The sequence below is a fragment of the Sinocyclocheilus rhinocerous genome, unplaced genomic scaffold (genome assembly GCF_001515625.1).
Source record: "Sinocyclocheilus rhinocerous isolate Xijiao unplaced genomic scaffold, SAMN03320098_v1.1 scaffold1050, whole genome shotgun sequence".
Taxonomy (NCBI): domain Eukaryota; kingdom Metazoa; phylum Chordata; class Actinopteri; order Cypriniformes; family Cyprinidae; genus Sinocyclocheilus; species Sinocyclocheilus rhinocerous.
This window is the reverse complement of record NW_015651629.1, coordinates 359,540-372,722: the sequence shown is the minus strand read 5'-3', so window position 1 is coordinate 372,722 and position 13,183 is coordinate 359,540. Positions and strand designations below refer to the sequence as shown.

The following is a 13,183-nucleotide window of genomic DNA, read 5'->3' as shown; positions in this document are numbered from 1 at the left end:
TCTGTGTGTGTGTCTGTGTGTCTCTGTGTATATGTGTCTCTGTGTGAGTGTGTGTGTCTGTCTGTGTGTGTGTGTGTGTCTCTGTGTGTGTGTGTGTCTCTGTGTGTGTGTGTGTCTCTGTGTGTGTGTGTGTCTCTGTGTGAGTGTGTGTGTGTCTCTGTGTGAGTGTGTGTCTGTCTCTGTGTGAGTGCGTCTCTGTGTGAGTGTGTGTGTCTCTGTGTGTGTGTGTGTGTCTCTCTCTCTCTGTGTGTGATAACTGTGTTTGTCTCCTGCAGGCGTATGAAGGAGTTCTGCAGCTGGTTGTGGCTCGAGGCCGCTATGATGAACTGTGTATCGCTATGTGTGTGATTCCCGCCACCATCAGCAACAACGTGCCGGGCACAGACTTCAGTTTGGGAGCAGACACAGCCGTGAACGCCGCCATGGAGGTGAGATACGGCTGATCACAGGTCAGTCCTGAGTCTGAAATAGGGATGTAACGGTATGAAAATTTCTTATCACGATTATAGTGTCCTAAATTATCACAGTTATCCGTATTATCACGGTATTGTTACAATGTGCTGGAAATTTTCAAAAACTTCTGACACATAAATCACTTCACCAAGTTTCATATTTAAAATCAACAAACAATAAATAAAATTACTTTGTGTTTGCATAAACACTAAAACAGTAACATTGCCAATGATGTCCAGATATTAAAGGCACAATATGTAAGATTTTTTTATTAAAATATCCAGAAACCACTAGAACAGTGTTATATATTTTGCTGACTTGTGTGCTTACATTATCCCAAATGTTTTGAACTTTACCCCACATACACACGACCGGAAGCAGCGGAAGCGCTCGACTGTGGCATAATAAAAGCTCCGCTGCTTTCCAGCCGTGTGTCGCGCTCGTTCAGCGCCTTGTTTCGCTTCGACGGCTTTCAGCCTCCCCCTGCTTCATTCTACTACGTTAATAAATCATTAGCTCATCCATGAACATGATTTCTGCCCGAGTCCCGTCGGATTGCGTCGGCTGTGCGGATGAAGACCACAACTCCCATGATTCCTCACTCAGTCACAGCGTGTTTAAATAAAACTTTGAAAAAGTTTCATAAAGAGGTAAACCTCACATTTCAGCCTTTAAATAAAGAAAAGGATTAAGTCAAAATTATAATTGATTAATAAATGATTATAGGTATTTTATCTGCTCCATAAATAATTCTAGATAACTTATCTGAATTGTTTAAATGTGTAGAATCCACATGAGCTTGTTTTTCATCAACCGGTCAAAATTTACAGCAGGGCATGAAAATTCGGTCCGTTTTTTGGCCAGACAGAAACTGCTGCACACAAGCTGAATATAAATATAAGTCTCTGTAACTCCACTCTCTGATCTCTGATATAACAGCAGAATTACAGCTGTTTCCCGTAATCTGCTGCACAAAGCAGCATTGTGATTAAAACACTACTTTATTAGGTTTTACATGGAGTGAAGATGAAAACAAAATGCCATTGAATCTTTTCTGAAGACGGTCAGAACCTACCAGAATTAATTTACATTTAGTCATTTAGCAGACGCTTTTATCCAAAGCAACTTACAAATGAGGACAATAAAAGCAGTCAAAACTAACAAAAGAGCAACAATATATAAGTGCAAATGACAAGGTTCTTTTTGGCTCATTAAAGATTAATCTTGCAGCGGCATTTTGGATTTGTTGTAGAGGTTTGATAGAAGTGGCTGGAAGACCTGCCAAGAGAGCATTGCAATAGTCCAGCCTGGATAGAACAAGAGCTTGAACAAGGAGTTGTGTTGCATGTTGTGAAAGAAAGGGCCTGATCTTCCTAGTGTTGTATAAAGCAAATCTGCAGGACCGGGCAGTTTTAGCAATGTGGTCTGAGAAATTAGCTTATCATCAAATCACAACTCCAAGGTTTCTAGCTGTTTTTGAGGGATTATGGTTGATGAGCCTAACTGGATGGTGAAATTTTGATAAAGTGATGGGTTTGTTGAAACCACAAGCAGTTCCGTCTTAGCCATGTTGAGTTGAAGGTGATGGTCCGTCTGTGTACTTGTGTGTGAGAAAGGTTGAGACTTGGTTGAACACAACTCGTTCAAGTGTAATTAAAATTAATTAATATATTCATTTGTATAATTCCCTTAGCACTCTTTTAAAATCTCCCAGCTTTTCCTCTGTGTTTTCACTCAAAACGAAACTCCTCTGCTGCTGTGCGCTCCTGAGACTGTTACTTAAAACTGTGCTTTATGCTGGACAGTAATCGAATACGGTTATAATGATAATTAAAATATGAAACGGTAATACTAACTGTGGGGAATTTTATCATGATTTATCGTCAAACCAGTATTCATTACATCCCTAGTCTGAAATCAGCTTTCTCTCTGTCTGTTTGCTCAGAGCTGTGATAAAATCAAGCAGTCAGCATCTGGAACCAAACGCCGCGTCTTCATCGTGGAAACCATGGGCGGATACTGCGGTTACCTAGCAACCACCACCGGCATCGCCGTGGGAGCAGACGCCGTCTACATCTTTGAGGAGCCGTTCAACATCCACGAGCTGGAGGCAAGATCACAATCCCTGTCTCTTCTGCTCAGCAAGCCTGCATCAAAAATACTGTAAAAATTGTGAAATAATATTGTAATTTAAAACAGCTATTTTCTATGTGAATCTATGTTAAACTGTAATTTATTTCTGTGCTCAAAGCTGAATTTTCAGCATCATTACTCCAGTCTTCAGTGTCACATGATCTTCAGAAATCATTCTAATATGCTGATTTGATGCTCAAGAAACATTTCTGATTATTATCAATGTTGAAAACAGTTGTGCTGCACAATATTTATGTGGAAACTGTGATACATTTTATTTTTCAGGATTCACAGATGAATAGAAAGTTCAAAAGAAGAGCATTTATTTGAAATAGACAACTGTCGTAACATTATAAATGTTTTTACCGTCACTTTTAATCAATTTAATGCATCACAGATTAATAAAAGTATTAATTTCTTAAAAAAAAAAAAAAAGATTTCTGAAGGATCATGTGACACTGAAGACTGGAGTAATGATTCTAAAAATTCAGCTTTGATCACAGAAATAAATTACAGTTTAACCGATATTCACATAGAAAACAGCTGTTTTAAATTACAATATTATTTCACAATTTTGCAGTATTTTTGATCAAATAAATGCAGCCTTGCTGAGCAGAAGAGACTTCTTTCAAAAACATTAAAAAAACCATAATTATTCCAAACTTCTGACCTGTAGTGTATATTATCATTTTAACCCATGAAAACAGCTAAAGCTCTTCCAGATTCTGATTCAGATATGTTTGTTCATGTCATTTTATTGCTGTTTAAATGTGCTTTGTGGTTTTGATCAAGTTCAGCGTATCAAATGTTTTAGAAATTCAGAGATTTTAACCAGTTCTCACTGTTTCCTCTCAGACAAACGTGGAGCATCTGACGGAGAAAATGAAGAATGATATTCAGAGAGGACTAGTGTTGAGGTAAAGCATCACATGACACCTGATGCTGCAGTGTGTGTAATAATGAGTCTTGATTATTCTCTTCTGTCCTTTATTTTGCTGCGATTCACTGAAAGTTGTCTTCATTCGTCTTCTCTGCAGGAATGAGAAGTGTCACAAGCACTACACCACTGATTTCATCCACAATCTCTACTCCGCCGAGGGCAAAGGCGTCTTCGACTGCAGGGTCAATGTTCTGGGTCACCTGCAGCAGGTGAGACGCCCGTCTAGTGATCATGTGACCAGCGTCCCGACCAATCAGACGCTCCCGGTGGAATCATCATGTTGTTGGTTTGATGAATTTGAGTCCTTGTTTTCGTGTTGTTTTGTGTGTTTAGGGCGGCGTTCCCACTCCGTTCGACAGGAATTTTGGCACTAAACTGGGAGTGAAGTCAGTTCTGTGGCTCACAGAGAAGATGAACAACACATACAGACAGGGTGAGACACACATTCACACCAGTGTTACTGTCAACTAGGGCTGTGTATCACCAGCAAAGTCACGATACGATACGTATCACGATACAGAGGCCACGATACGATACGTATTACGATACATGACTGCACTGAATTTCACCTCAGCAGAATTTATAAAAACAGCTGTTTATTAAACACTGCTTACTATAGTGCCATTTCTAACTATTGGCAGAGCAGGCAGTTGACCTCTGCATTATGAAGGGCCTCCATAACTGTACCACAGTACAATATAGGTAATGGCATATGTTTCATGTTTACATTGTGCACTCCCCACCAGGTACAATATTCTGATTGTTTGCATCTTGTTTTTAAGCCCATAAATAATAATGTACTTGTTCTAATAAATTTACACTGTAATGTACTCATTCTAATATATTTAAAAAATCATTTACATTGCTGGTAGGTTATCATCGCACAAATTAACACTCTCTCTACGTTCTAAACTAACGCGCTGTCTTCACTGTATTTAACGCACACACGCTCAAGGCTGATTTACACTCGACGCGTCCACAATTGCGCAAGTGGGAAGCTCTGTTTCGGGGATTAAGTCTCTTTATATCTGGCAACCCAAATATTCAATTAAAAACAAACTTACAAAACGTAAACAAAAATTAGGAATGTTACCGTAGCAAGTAACTAATATATAAAACAAGTTTAGGCACAAAAATTACTAAAGCTAAAACTGAAGTAAATATAAAATGAAAGCTAAATAGATTTTTTTTTTTTATTGATAGAATTACATTATAAAAGTACTAAAACTGAAATAAATTTAAATGAAAGTTAAATAGAAATACAAAAAAGGATAAAATTATAAAGGCACATAACAAGATTACTAGAAGTAAAACTGAAATAAATAACAAAAAAATTTCAAAATTATTAAAAATGTTAAAACCACATAACAAATTAACTAAAACTGAAAAATATATATAAATGAAAGAGACTTTTTTTTAATGAATAAAAATGATAAATGCACATAACAAAATTACTAGAACTAAAGTTAAAAATAAATTTATTGAAAACTAATAAAAATGATAAGCACATAATAAAATTATTAACCTAAAACTGAAATAAATATGAATTAAAGCTAAATTAAAATGTTTTTTTTAAATAACTAATAAATAAATGATAAAAGCACAACAAAATTACAAAGATTGAAATAAATATAAATTAAATCTAAATAGAAGTATTAAAAAATAAATCTACTACTAGGTAAGGTAAGGTAAACTTTATTGTCCCACATGTGGGGACGTTTGTCTTGGGGCCTATCACGCATGCTGCCGTCAACTCACAATTAACACACAATTATCAACAAATACAGACAATAACAACAAACAATAACACAGCAATAAGTAAACAAATAGATAAATAAATACATAAACAAACCTGATACTGTATTAAAAAACAACAACAAAAACACTTAATTACAGCTCCATACTGCCACTGTTTAACAGCTTTATAGACACAGGAATGAATGAGTTTTTAAATCTATTCAATCTGCAACGAGGACCTCTAAACCTCCTCCCAGAGGGCAACAACTCAGACATGGGATGGATCTCAGACAATCTTATTAGCTTGTGTTAAAGTGGCCTGTTCGTAAATAGTCTGCAATGATGTCTGTTCTTTAACACCAATCATTTTCCAAGCAACGTGAATCATCCGGAACGGTTTAGTTCAGATTACCAGACCGGACTGTGATGCTGTACCTGATTAAACTCAAGGACTGCCTGATAGAAGATTATCATAAACTTTTGATCAACACCATGAATTCTCAGACGACGTAAAAAGTGCAACTGTTGTTGTAACCTACCACAAAGATTATCTACATGGATATTCCATGTCAGTGAATTATCAAAAAAGACACCAAGATATTTATATGATGGTTTGATTGTGCCTGTGATCACCAACTCCTTTGTCTTATTGACATTCAGAGCTAGCACCAATTCACAAACCTTCCAATCTCTGAAAAATATTCAGACAAGTCCCCGTTCTTTTTCAATGAACCTAAGATTGCAGTATCATCTGAGAATTTAATGATGTAATTATTAGAATAACACCTTCTACACTCATCCGTATGCAAACAACAACAAAACAAAACCGGTGAGCTGACAGAGCCTTGAGGGGCACCTGTGCTCAAAATTCTGGATTCAGACAGTGTTCCATTAACATTGACCTGCTGTCTGCGATTGGTTAAAAAAAGAATAGTACCATTTTATAATAAAAGGGTGAACTTTAAAATCATTCAACCTCACAATTAAACGATACGTCTGCAGCATATTAAAAGCGGAGCTAAAATATACAAATAAAAGATGTGCATACGAGCTAGAATCCTCTAGATGCCTATTTATGAAATGTGTCATGGCTATAACAGCATCATCTGTACTTCTATTGCTCCTTTATGCAAATTGAAATGGGTCTGAAAGACAGCTGACCTCTGTTTTTACAAAGTTAATCATAATTTTCTCAAAAGACTTCATTACTACTGAAGTAAGTGCCACTGGACGATAATCATTATTCTCCTTACAGGGACCCGGGATAGTGATAGACCTCGACAGATCGAGGGAACTGTATTTTAAATACTATGAAAGGGTAAAATAGGGATTTTTTGTGTATGCATTTCTATAGTCAATCACATGCTCACAAGTTTTACTCATAAGCAATAGAAAAGAGTCTATTCTTTTTGGTGAATCACTTCAGAATGAATCTTAGAACCCTGATGATATTTATTATTATAGGTTTTCTGAATAACTGTAACAACAGAAAAACGTTCCTTATTGATAAAACCTTAATTTCAAATGCATTTAAATGAATGGATTAGATATTATTAATATGAGTGATGATGAGTGAAGATCTGTTTGCTTGTGAATCGCAGGCCGTGTGTTTGCGAACGCTCCAGATACGGCTTGCGTGATCGGCATGAAGAAGAAAGTGATGTCGTTCAGTCCCGTCACCGAACTCAAAGCGCACACCGACTTTGAGTAAGAGTCACGTGACTAAATATATCTCACCTCATGAATAATGAACGTCATCCGGGAGCAAGGGTAAATAAAGAACTGGGGCCAGTTGCATAAACTGTTTAGACTAGTCTTAAAAAGTTAGTTATCTAATTTAAAAGGGTAATGTTTGATGTATTTGAGGTCAGAGATGTGTGAACGGTGAAGAAGAGAGAAAGGGCAAACATTTAGCATTTCAGCTCAGCATTGCCGTCTAATCAGCTAATATTGTCTTAAATAACCTGCATAGCACTTCATCTTTTATAACATGGGATTTAGACCAAATATATTCAATCTTGATTTTGTAAAATGTTGCAACAAGATGTTAAAAACGTTTTTTTTGTGTGTGAAAAATTTGGTTTTTTTGGACATATGTGAGCCTGGAGCACAAAAGCAGTGTTAAGTCGCTGCGGTATATTTGTAGCAATAGCCAACAATACATTGTATGGGTCAAAATTATCCATTTCTCTTTTATGCCAAAAATCATTAGGATATTAAGTAAAGATCATGTTCCATGAAGATATTTAGTAAATCTTCTACCATAAATATATCTAAACGTAATTTTTGATTAGTAATATGCATTGCTAAGAACTTCATTTGAACAACTTTAAAGATGATTTTCTCAATATTTCGATTTTTTTCTGATCCAGATTTTCAAATAGTTGTATCTCAGCCAAATATTGTCCGATCCTAACAAACCATACACCAATGGAAAGCTTATTTATTCAGCTTTCATATGATGCACAAATCTTAATTCCAAAAAATTGACCCTTATGACTGGTTTTGTGCTCCAGGGTCACATATAAAGTAATAATAAAAAAAAAACTTACTACAAAACAGCATATAAAGCAAATATCTTTCAAAGAAATTCCGTGTGGATCTGTGCAATCTTCTCACCTGTTTGCATTGCTGCGTTCTAGTATCTGTGGATGATATTTGTTTGTGTGTGCGTGTGTTTGTCGGTGTCTGTGCGTTTTTCTGCGTGTGTGCGCGTGTCTGCGTGTGTGTCTGTGTGCGTGTGTCTGTGTCTGTGCGTGTGCGCGCCTGTGTCTGTGCGTTTTTCTGCGCGTGTCTGTGTCTGTGTGCGCTTGTGTGTGTCTGTGTGTGTGTTTCTGCAGACACCGGATGCCACAGGAGCAGTGGTGGCTCAATCTGCGGCCCATGCTCAAGATGTTGGCCAAATATCAGACCAGTTTTGACGAGTATGTGACCGGAGAGATCGAACACGTGACGCGCCGCACACTGAGCATGGAGACCGGATTCTGAACGGCTGCTCACTCCCTTCATCCTCATCATCATCCTCATCCTCATGCCACATTAACCCTGCATACCTCTGAGCCAATAAATCCCGTCATACTCATAACTGCGTTTATATGCTGCATAGAACACGTTATTAACAGAACATCAGTGTTTATGAACTACATTCATCTTGAAATGTTAAAGAACAGATGTTGTGCTCGTGCTTCAGCCCGTCTGCTGTGCCTTTGTCTTGTGTTTATTAGTTTTTAACAACTGGCCTGTTATAATATTTCCTTCTTTATATTTCGACGGTTGTGCACGTTTGACGCGGCTGGATGGAGTTTGTGTAAAAGATGAAATGGTGAAATGTGTTTCTGAATGATCTTGGAGTTGATTTTCTGGTTTTTGGACACAATCTTTTCATCTTTCTGTTGTTCAGACTGTTTTTTTGGCTATTTGTGTATTATAATATTTTCTGTCATTATTTAGCTGTTGTTTCCTTATTCCAGAATCATTGATTTGTTTGAGTGTCTGCCGTTGAATTATTACTGAATTGTGACTGAATTATTGTGCTCTTCTCAGTATTCTCCTCTGACCTGTAGAAATGCTGCCAATTTTTACCCTCATATCATGTTTACAGATGAATATGTTAGATTTGCATGTCTCAACTTTTTAAGATGTGCTTTAGTGATTAAACCTGACCAAATAAATATAGATATTTTCTGCTGATTAACAAAAACATTGTGTGGTGTGTGTGTGTGTACTATATTGTTTTATTTTTAAGTGTAAACCATGATTTTACTGTAGCAGCATGCATTCATAAAGAGATAACATATTAACAAATTTTGTTTTAAATATTTAATAATGTATATTTGATTACAAGTGTAATAATCTAAATAATAATACTTTTAATATAACATGTAATTAAAAAAATCTAAATAAAACTTTAAATATTACAATATATATTAATCTATAATTAGTTTACACGCCTTAGAACGTTCGTCAGCCAATCAGATTCAAGCATTTAACGGCGCCGAGGAAGAATGCGTTGATGACGTCACGTTCACAGCTGGAAAGTGTCGCGTTTTTGTGAGGAGTATTTTGTCATGTAGAACCATTTTTCTTCATGCAAAATGTGTGAAATGGCCATAAACAAGTTTTTCCATTATATACAATGTATCTATAAACTGTATCTAATTTGCATATGAATGTGTTTTTGGGGCAACATAGAATGAACAAATAAGTGCAATAATGGGAGTAATAATTAGCAAGATTTTCATAATATCTAATATTTAATAGGAATATTGATACATCATTCATTTGTTGTGTCTCCCAAAATGTGTAATAAACATGCTTTAAGTCCTGGTGTCCTCTACAGTGGACATGTATGAAATCAACCTCCTGTTTCATAACAGAAGCTCATATTTTGATTTGAAACCCCATAACATTTTCCTGAGGTATATGAAATCTGAAGATTTTCTCCATCCATGAGGCGAATTATAAACTAATAATACATTTATTGACTCTTTCCACAAATAAATCTTATCTAGCATGATAACTGATGCTTAAATAATTTAAAGTGTTCAAGATTAGAACTGTAAAAAAAAAAAAATAGAACTGTTTCCTCTGAGCATGCGCAGAAACTCGCTTCGCTGTGTCTGGTTTGATGCTCGTGTTCAAACTCCTCCTCTGACTGTAAACTCAAATCTCTCTGCTTAAACACACATTCATGAGAAAGTGAAAGTGAAGGTAAAACAGACAAAGGAGAGGAGAAAACTCACGGAAACAGCTTGAGTATGCAACATTTATTTTGCTCTTGAATATGTAGAGTGTCATTAAACTCAAGTGTGTGTTTATTAATGAACTACAACATTTCCAGTGGTGTGAATCAATCCTGCAGCTTGAGATTCCTTCCTTTAACAACTTTAAAACATACTTGAATACAATTTGAATACTTATGCAAACCTGTGACATCTAATAAATGCCAGACTGAAACCAAATAAACGTGTTGTTAAATCCATTTAAAAGTCCATTTCTGGCTCTGTTTTTATCAGACAGCTTCCTGACGAGTGAAAGGTGAACATTGTGCTCAGTCTACTACAGGATTCACACTTAAAGGTGTGAGAAATATGACAAAATAAAAGATTTGAATAGTTGGTAACAGTAAAGTGTCTTTTTTCCACACTAACCTGAGTTTACAGTTTCTTACCGTAATACTGAACAGAACACGTGTAAACTTGTTTATAGCAGTTTATATTGTTGTACAAAGGTCAGAACCAAAAGATTTGGCTCCATTTCAATTTATGAATTCTAATTGGCCACAACACACATGAAGTGGAATTTATTTACTGTACTGTACTATTTATCAGCAAATGCAATCTGGGAATTAAATTGTTCTTCCACATTTGACAACGCATTAAATATAAACAAGTATATGTAAAGTAAGCACAACATTCTGATGGCAAACCGAAACAGACGACATTTTTTAAAAGAGGTCTGTCTGTCAGGACTGTGGAACCTCCAAATGTCAAGATTTGTTTAAACTCTTCTTCATTTGCAGCAAACAGGCCTTTTTCTGCCTGTTCTTGTGTGTTCAGTATGGCCACAGTAGGAGTGGATGTGATTGAAACAGCAGCTCTAGGGAGATCCTTCCAGCTGGGGATGCTGTACGACTGCAGGAAAGATGCTCTCATACCAGGTACCATACCATAATGCAAACTTTCATCTCACCCTGATTTGCTGAAGACTCCCAAAATGTGAAAACTGTGTGTGTGTGTGTGAGAGAGAGAGAGTCACTTGAGCTGCTCGTCTCTAACAAGTTCAGTAACCAGCAACAAATCTCAGTCACTTTTTGAAACATCAGTCAATAAATGTAAATGTGATGTTTATTTCAGGACGGCTCTTGACTGGGCCAAACACTTCAATCAAACTGAGGCTGTAGATCTGCTGGAGTCTCACATGTGAGCCCCGCGTTTGACTTCATCTCACAGATTCTGTCCTTACAGCCCATGCAGAGTGCATGGTAATGTGTCTGTGTGTGTGTGCGTGTACGTGTGCGTGCGCGTGTGCGTGTGCGTGCGTTTCTGTCTGTCTGTCTGTCTGTCTGTCTGTGTCTGTCTGTGTGTGTCTGTGTCTGTGTGTGTGTATGTGTCTGTCTGTGTGTGTGTGTGTGTGTGTGTGTGTGTGTGTGTGTGTGTGTGCGTCTGTGTGTGTCTTCAAATGCTTGATGTTGCAAACTACTATTTCATATAATATATTTTAAAATTATTACTGTAATCAAACACACAGGTTTGTAGTGCAAACAGTTTTACAGTTTACCTCACTTTGTATTCTTCTTGTTATTTACCTATAGCGCTATCACAATTGAGTCTCACACAATCACAGAAATCAGTATGTCTTGCAGCTAAAACATTCACAGATATTATATATATATATATATATATATACACTGTAAAAAATGAATGTCATTTTAACCATAAAATATTGTAAAAACACTACGGGAAAAAAAATGTTAATAGATTAACAGTAAACAGGGAAAAACTGTAAAAGATCTAAACAGACATTTCATGTAATTTTACAGTAAAATGCTGTTAATTGTACAGATTTTAGAAGTAAAAAAGAACAAATCAATGTATAATTTACTGTCAACATCTGTAAACTGACATTCCCAGAATTCTCTGCGTGACGCTCCACATTTGAAAGTATTTTAGTATTTTGTTTCTTAATAGTTTTTGTTATCAGTTATGTACTTTAGGGTTTTATGTTACATCTTCTGTTGTTTAATGAATGTTCATTGCTTTATTTAAAAGTTGTGTGTTACCATGATGGTGTTTTGTGTTTCTGGGAATGACTCTGTGTATCTTCTCTATATTAGTATATACTTCAGCTTGTGGAAAAGCTACTTGTGATGAACTTTGATTGTTCATGTGGCTCAAGATTCCCCGATTCGCTCGGTGCATCGGCATAAAAAGTTAACGATGCGATGCATCGGTTTAAAATCGGTTTAAAAAGTGAGCATCGGATACAAATTGGCATTTGTATCACGATGCATAGTTTCTAACATAATTGCATCGGTAAAACCGATTTATTTACATATAATTATTACAAAAAACATACAAAAATGAAATAAACTGTTTCTCAAGCACGTTCTCTCAGCACCACTGCTGCTACGTGAATATGTATGACGTATCACAACACTACAGAGACCGAGGTGTGTCAAGCCTTGCCAGTAAACATTTCATTCACGTTCTGTTCTGACATGCGCATTTTGAGCATGCACACTTGAAGCGCGCGCACATTAAAAAGCCTGTCAAACAGCGCCTTGTTACTGGACTAAGTTATCTTTCACGCCTGCTTGCTCAAATACTGTCAAAAACACATAAGGTTTACATATAAACAGTTGGTTATGTATGGCGTTATTTTAATGACAAATGTGGAGAGCGCATTATTGTAGCACGAAAGCACATAAATATATTACGCCAGCGCGAATCTCTCCGCTCGCACGCTGATTTCCTTTGCTCTCGCACAAAACCGGACTTAAAACGTGTCTCTCCTTTAGCTCAAAGTGTGCGCGCTCAAACTGTGTCCTGTGCACTCGCAAATCTCTCTATGCTCATGCGCTAGAATAGATATTAATTATTTTCGCACTCGAATTAAACGTTGTCAAAAGTTATCAACCGATCAGATTTCAAAGATGGATCTGTAATTTCGTTTACAATTTAATACTACTTAATCAAACATTAGAAATCAATCGGGTGCTTGGATGATTTGGAAATAACCTAGTTTAACAGTTTGGTCACACCTCTCTAAACGATTTATCTAAACACAAACAAAAAAAGCATATGAAGTTCTTGTGGTCATATATGTATTGTGTACTTGGATTGATATATATAATTTTTTCATGAAAAAAAAATCTAACTAAAATCAGAACTGAAAACAAACACTGGATTAAAAAAAAAA

General features: G+C 36.3%; 2 protein-coding genes across 2 annotated transcripts in view; both read left to right on the top strand.

The window, feature by feature from the left end:
• The window catches only part of pfklb (phosphofructokinase, liver b), a 32,970-nt gene extending 24,018 nt beyond the window's left edge, over positions 1–8,952 (top strand). The window contains exons 15-21 of the mRNA XM_016518682.1: positions 276–428; positions 2,399–2,563; positions 3,442–3,503; positions 3,624–3,735; positions 3,860–3,959; positions 6,865–6,970; positions 8,104–8,952. Of these exons, the coding sequence (XP_016374168.1) occupies positions 276–428; positions 2,399–2,563; positions 3,442–3,503; positions 3,624–3,735; positions 3,860–3,959; positions 6,865–6,970; positions 8,104–8,251 (846 nt within the window). The 3' untranslated portion in view covers positions 8,252–8,952. The remainder of the gene's footprint in view (positions 1–275; positions 429–2,398; positions 2,564–3,441; positions 3,504–3,623; positions 3,736–3,859; positions 3,960–6,864; positions 6,971–8,103) is intronic.
• Positions 8,953–10,819: 1,867 nt separating this feature from the next.
• Positions 10,820–13,183, top strand: part of LOC107713230 (uncharacterized) — a 12,374-nt gene continuing 10,010 nt past the window's right edge. Inside the window, exon 1 of the mRNA XM_016518681.1 lies at positions 10,820–10,922. Coding sequence (XP_016374167.1) covers positions 10,823–10,922 — 100 coding nt within the window. The 5' untranslated portion in view covers positions 10,820–10,822. The remainder of the gene's footprint in view (positions 10,923–13,183) is intronic.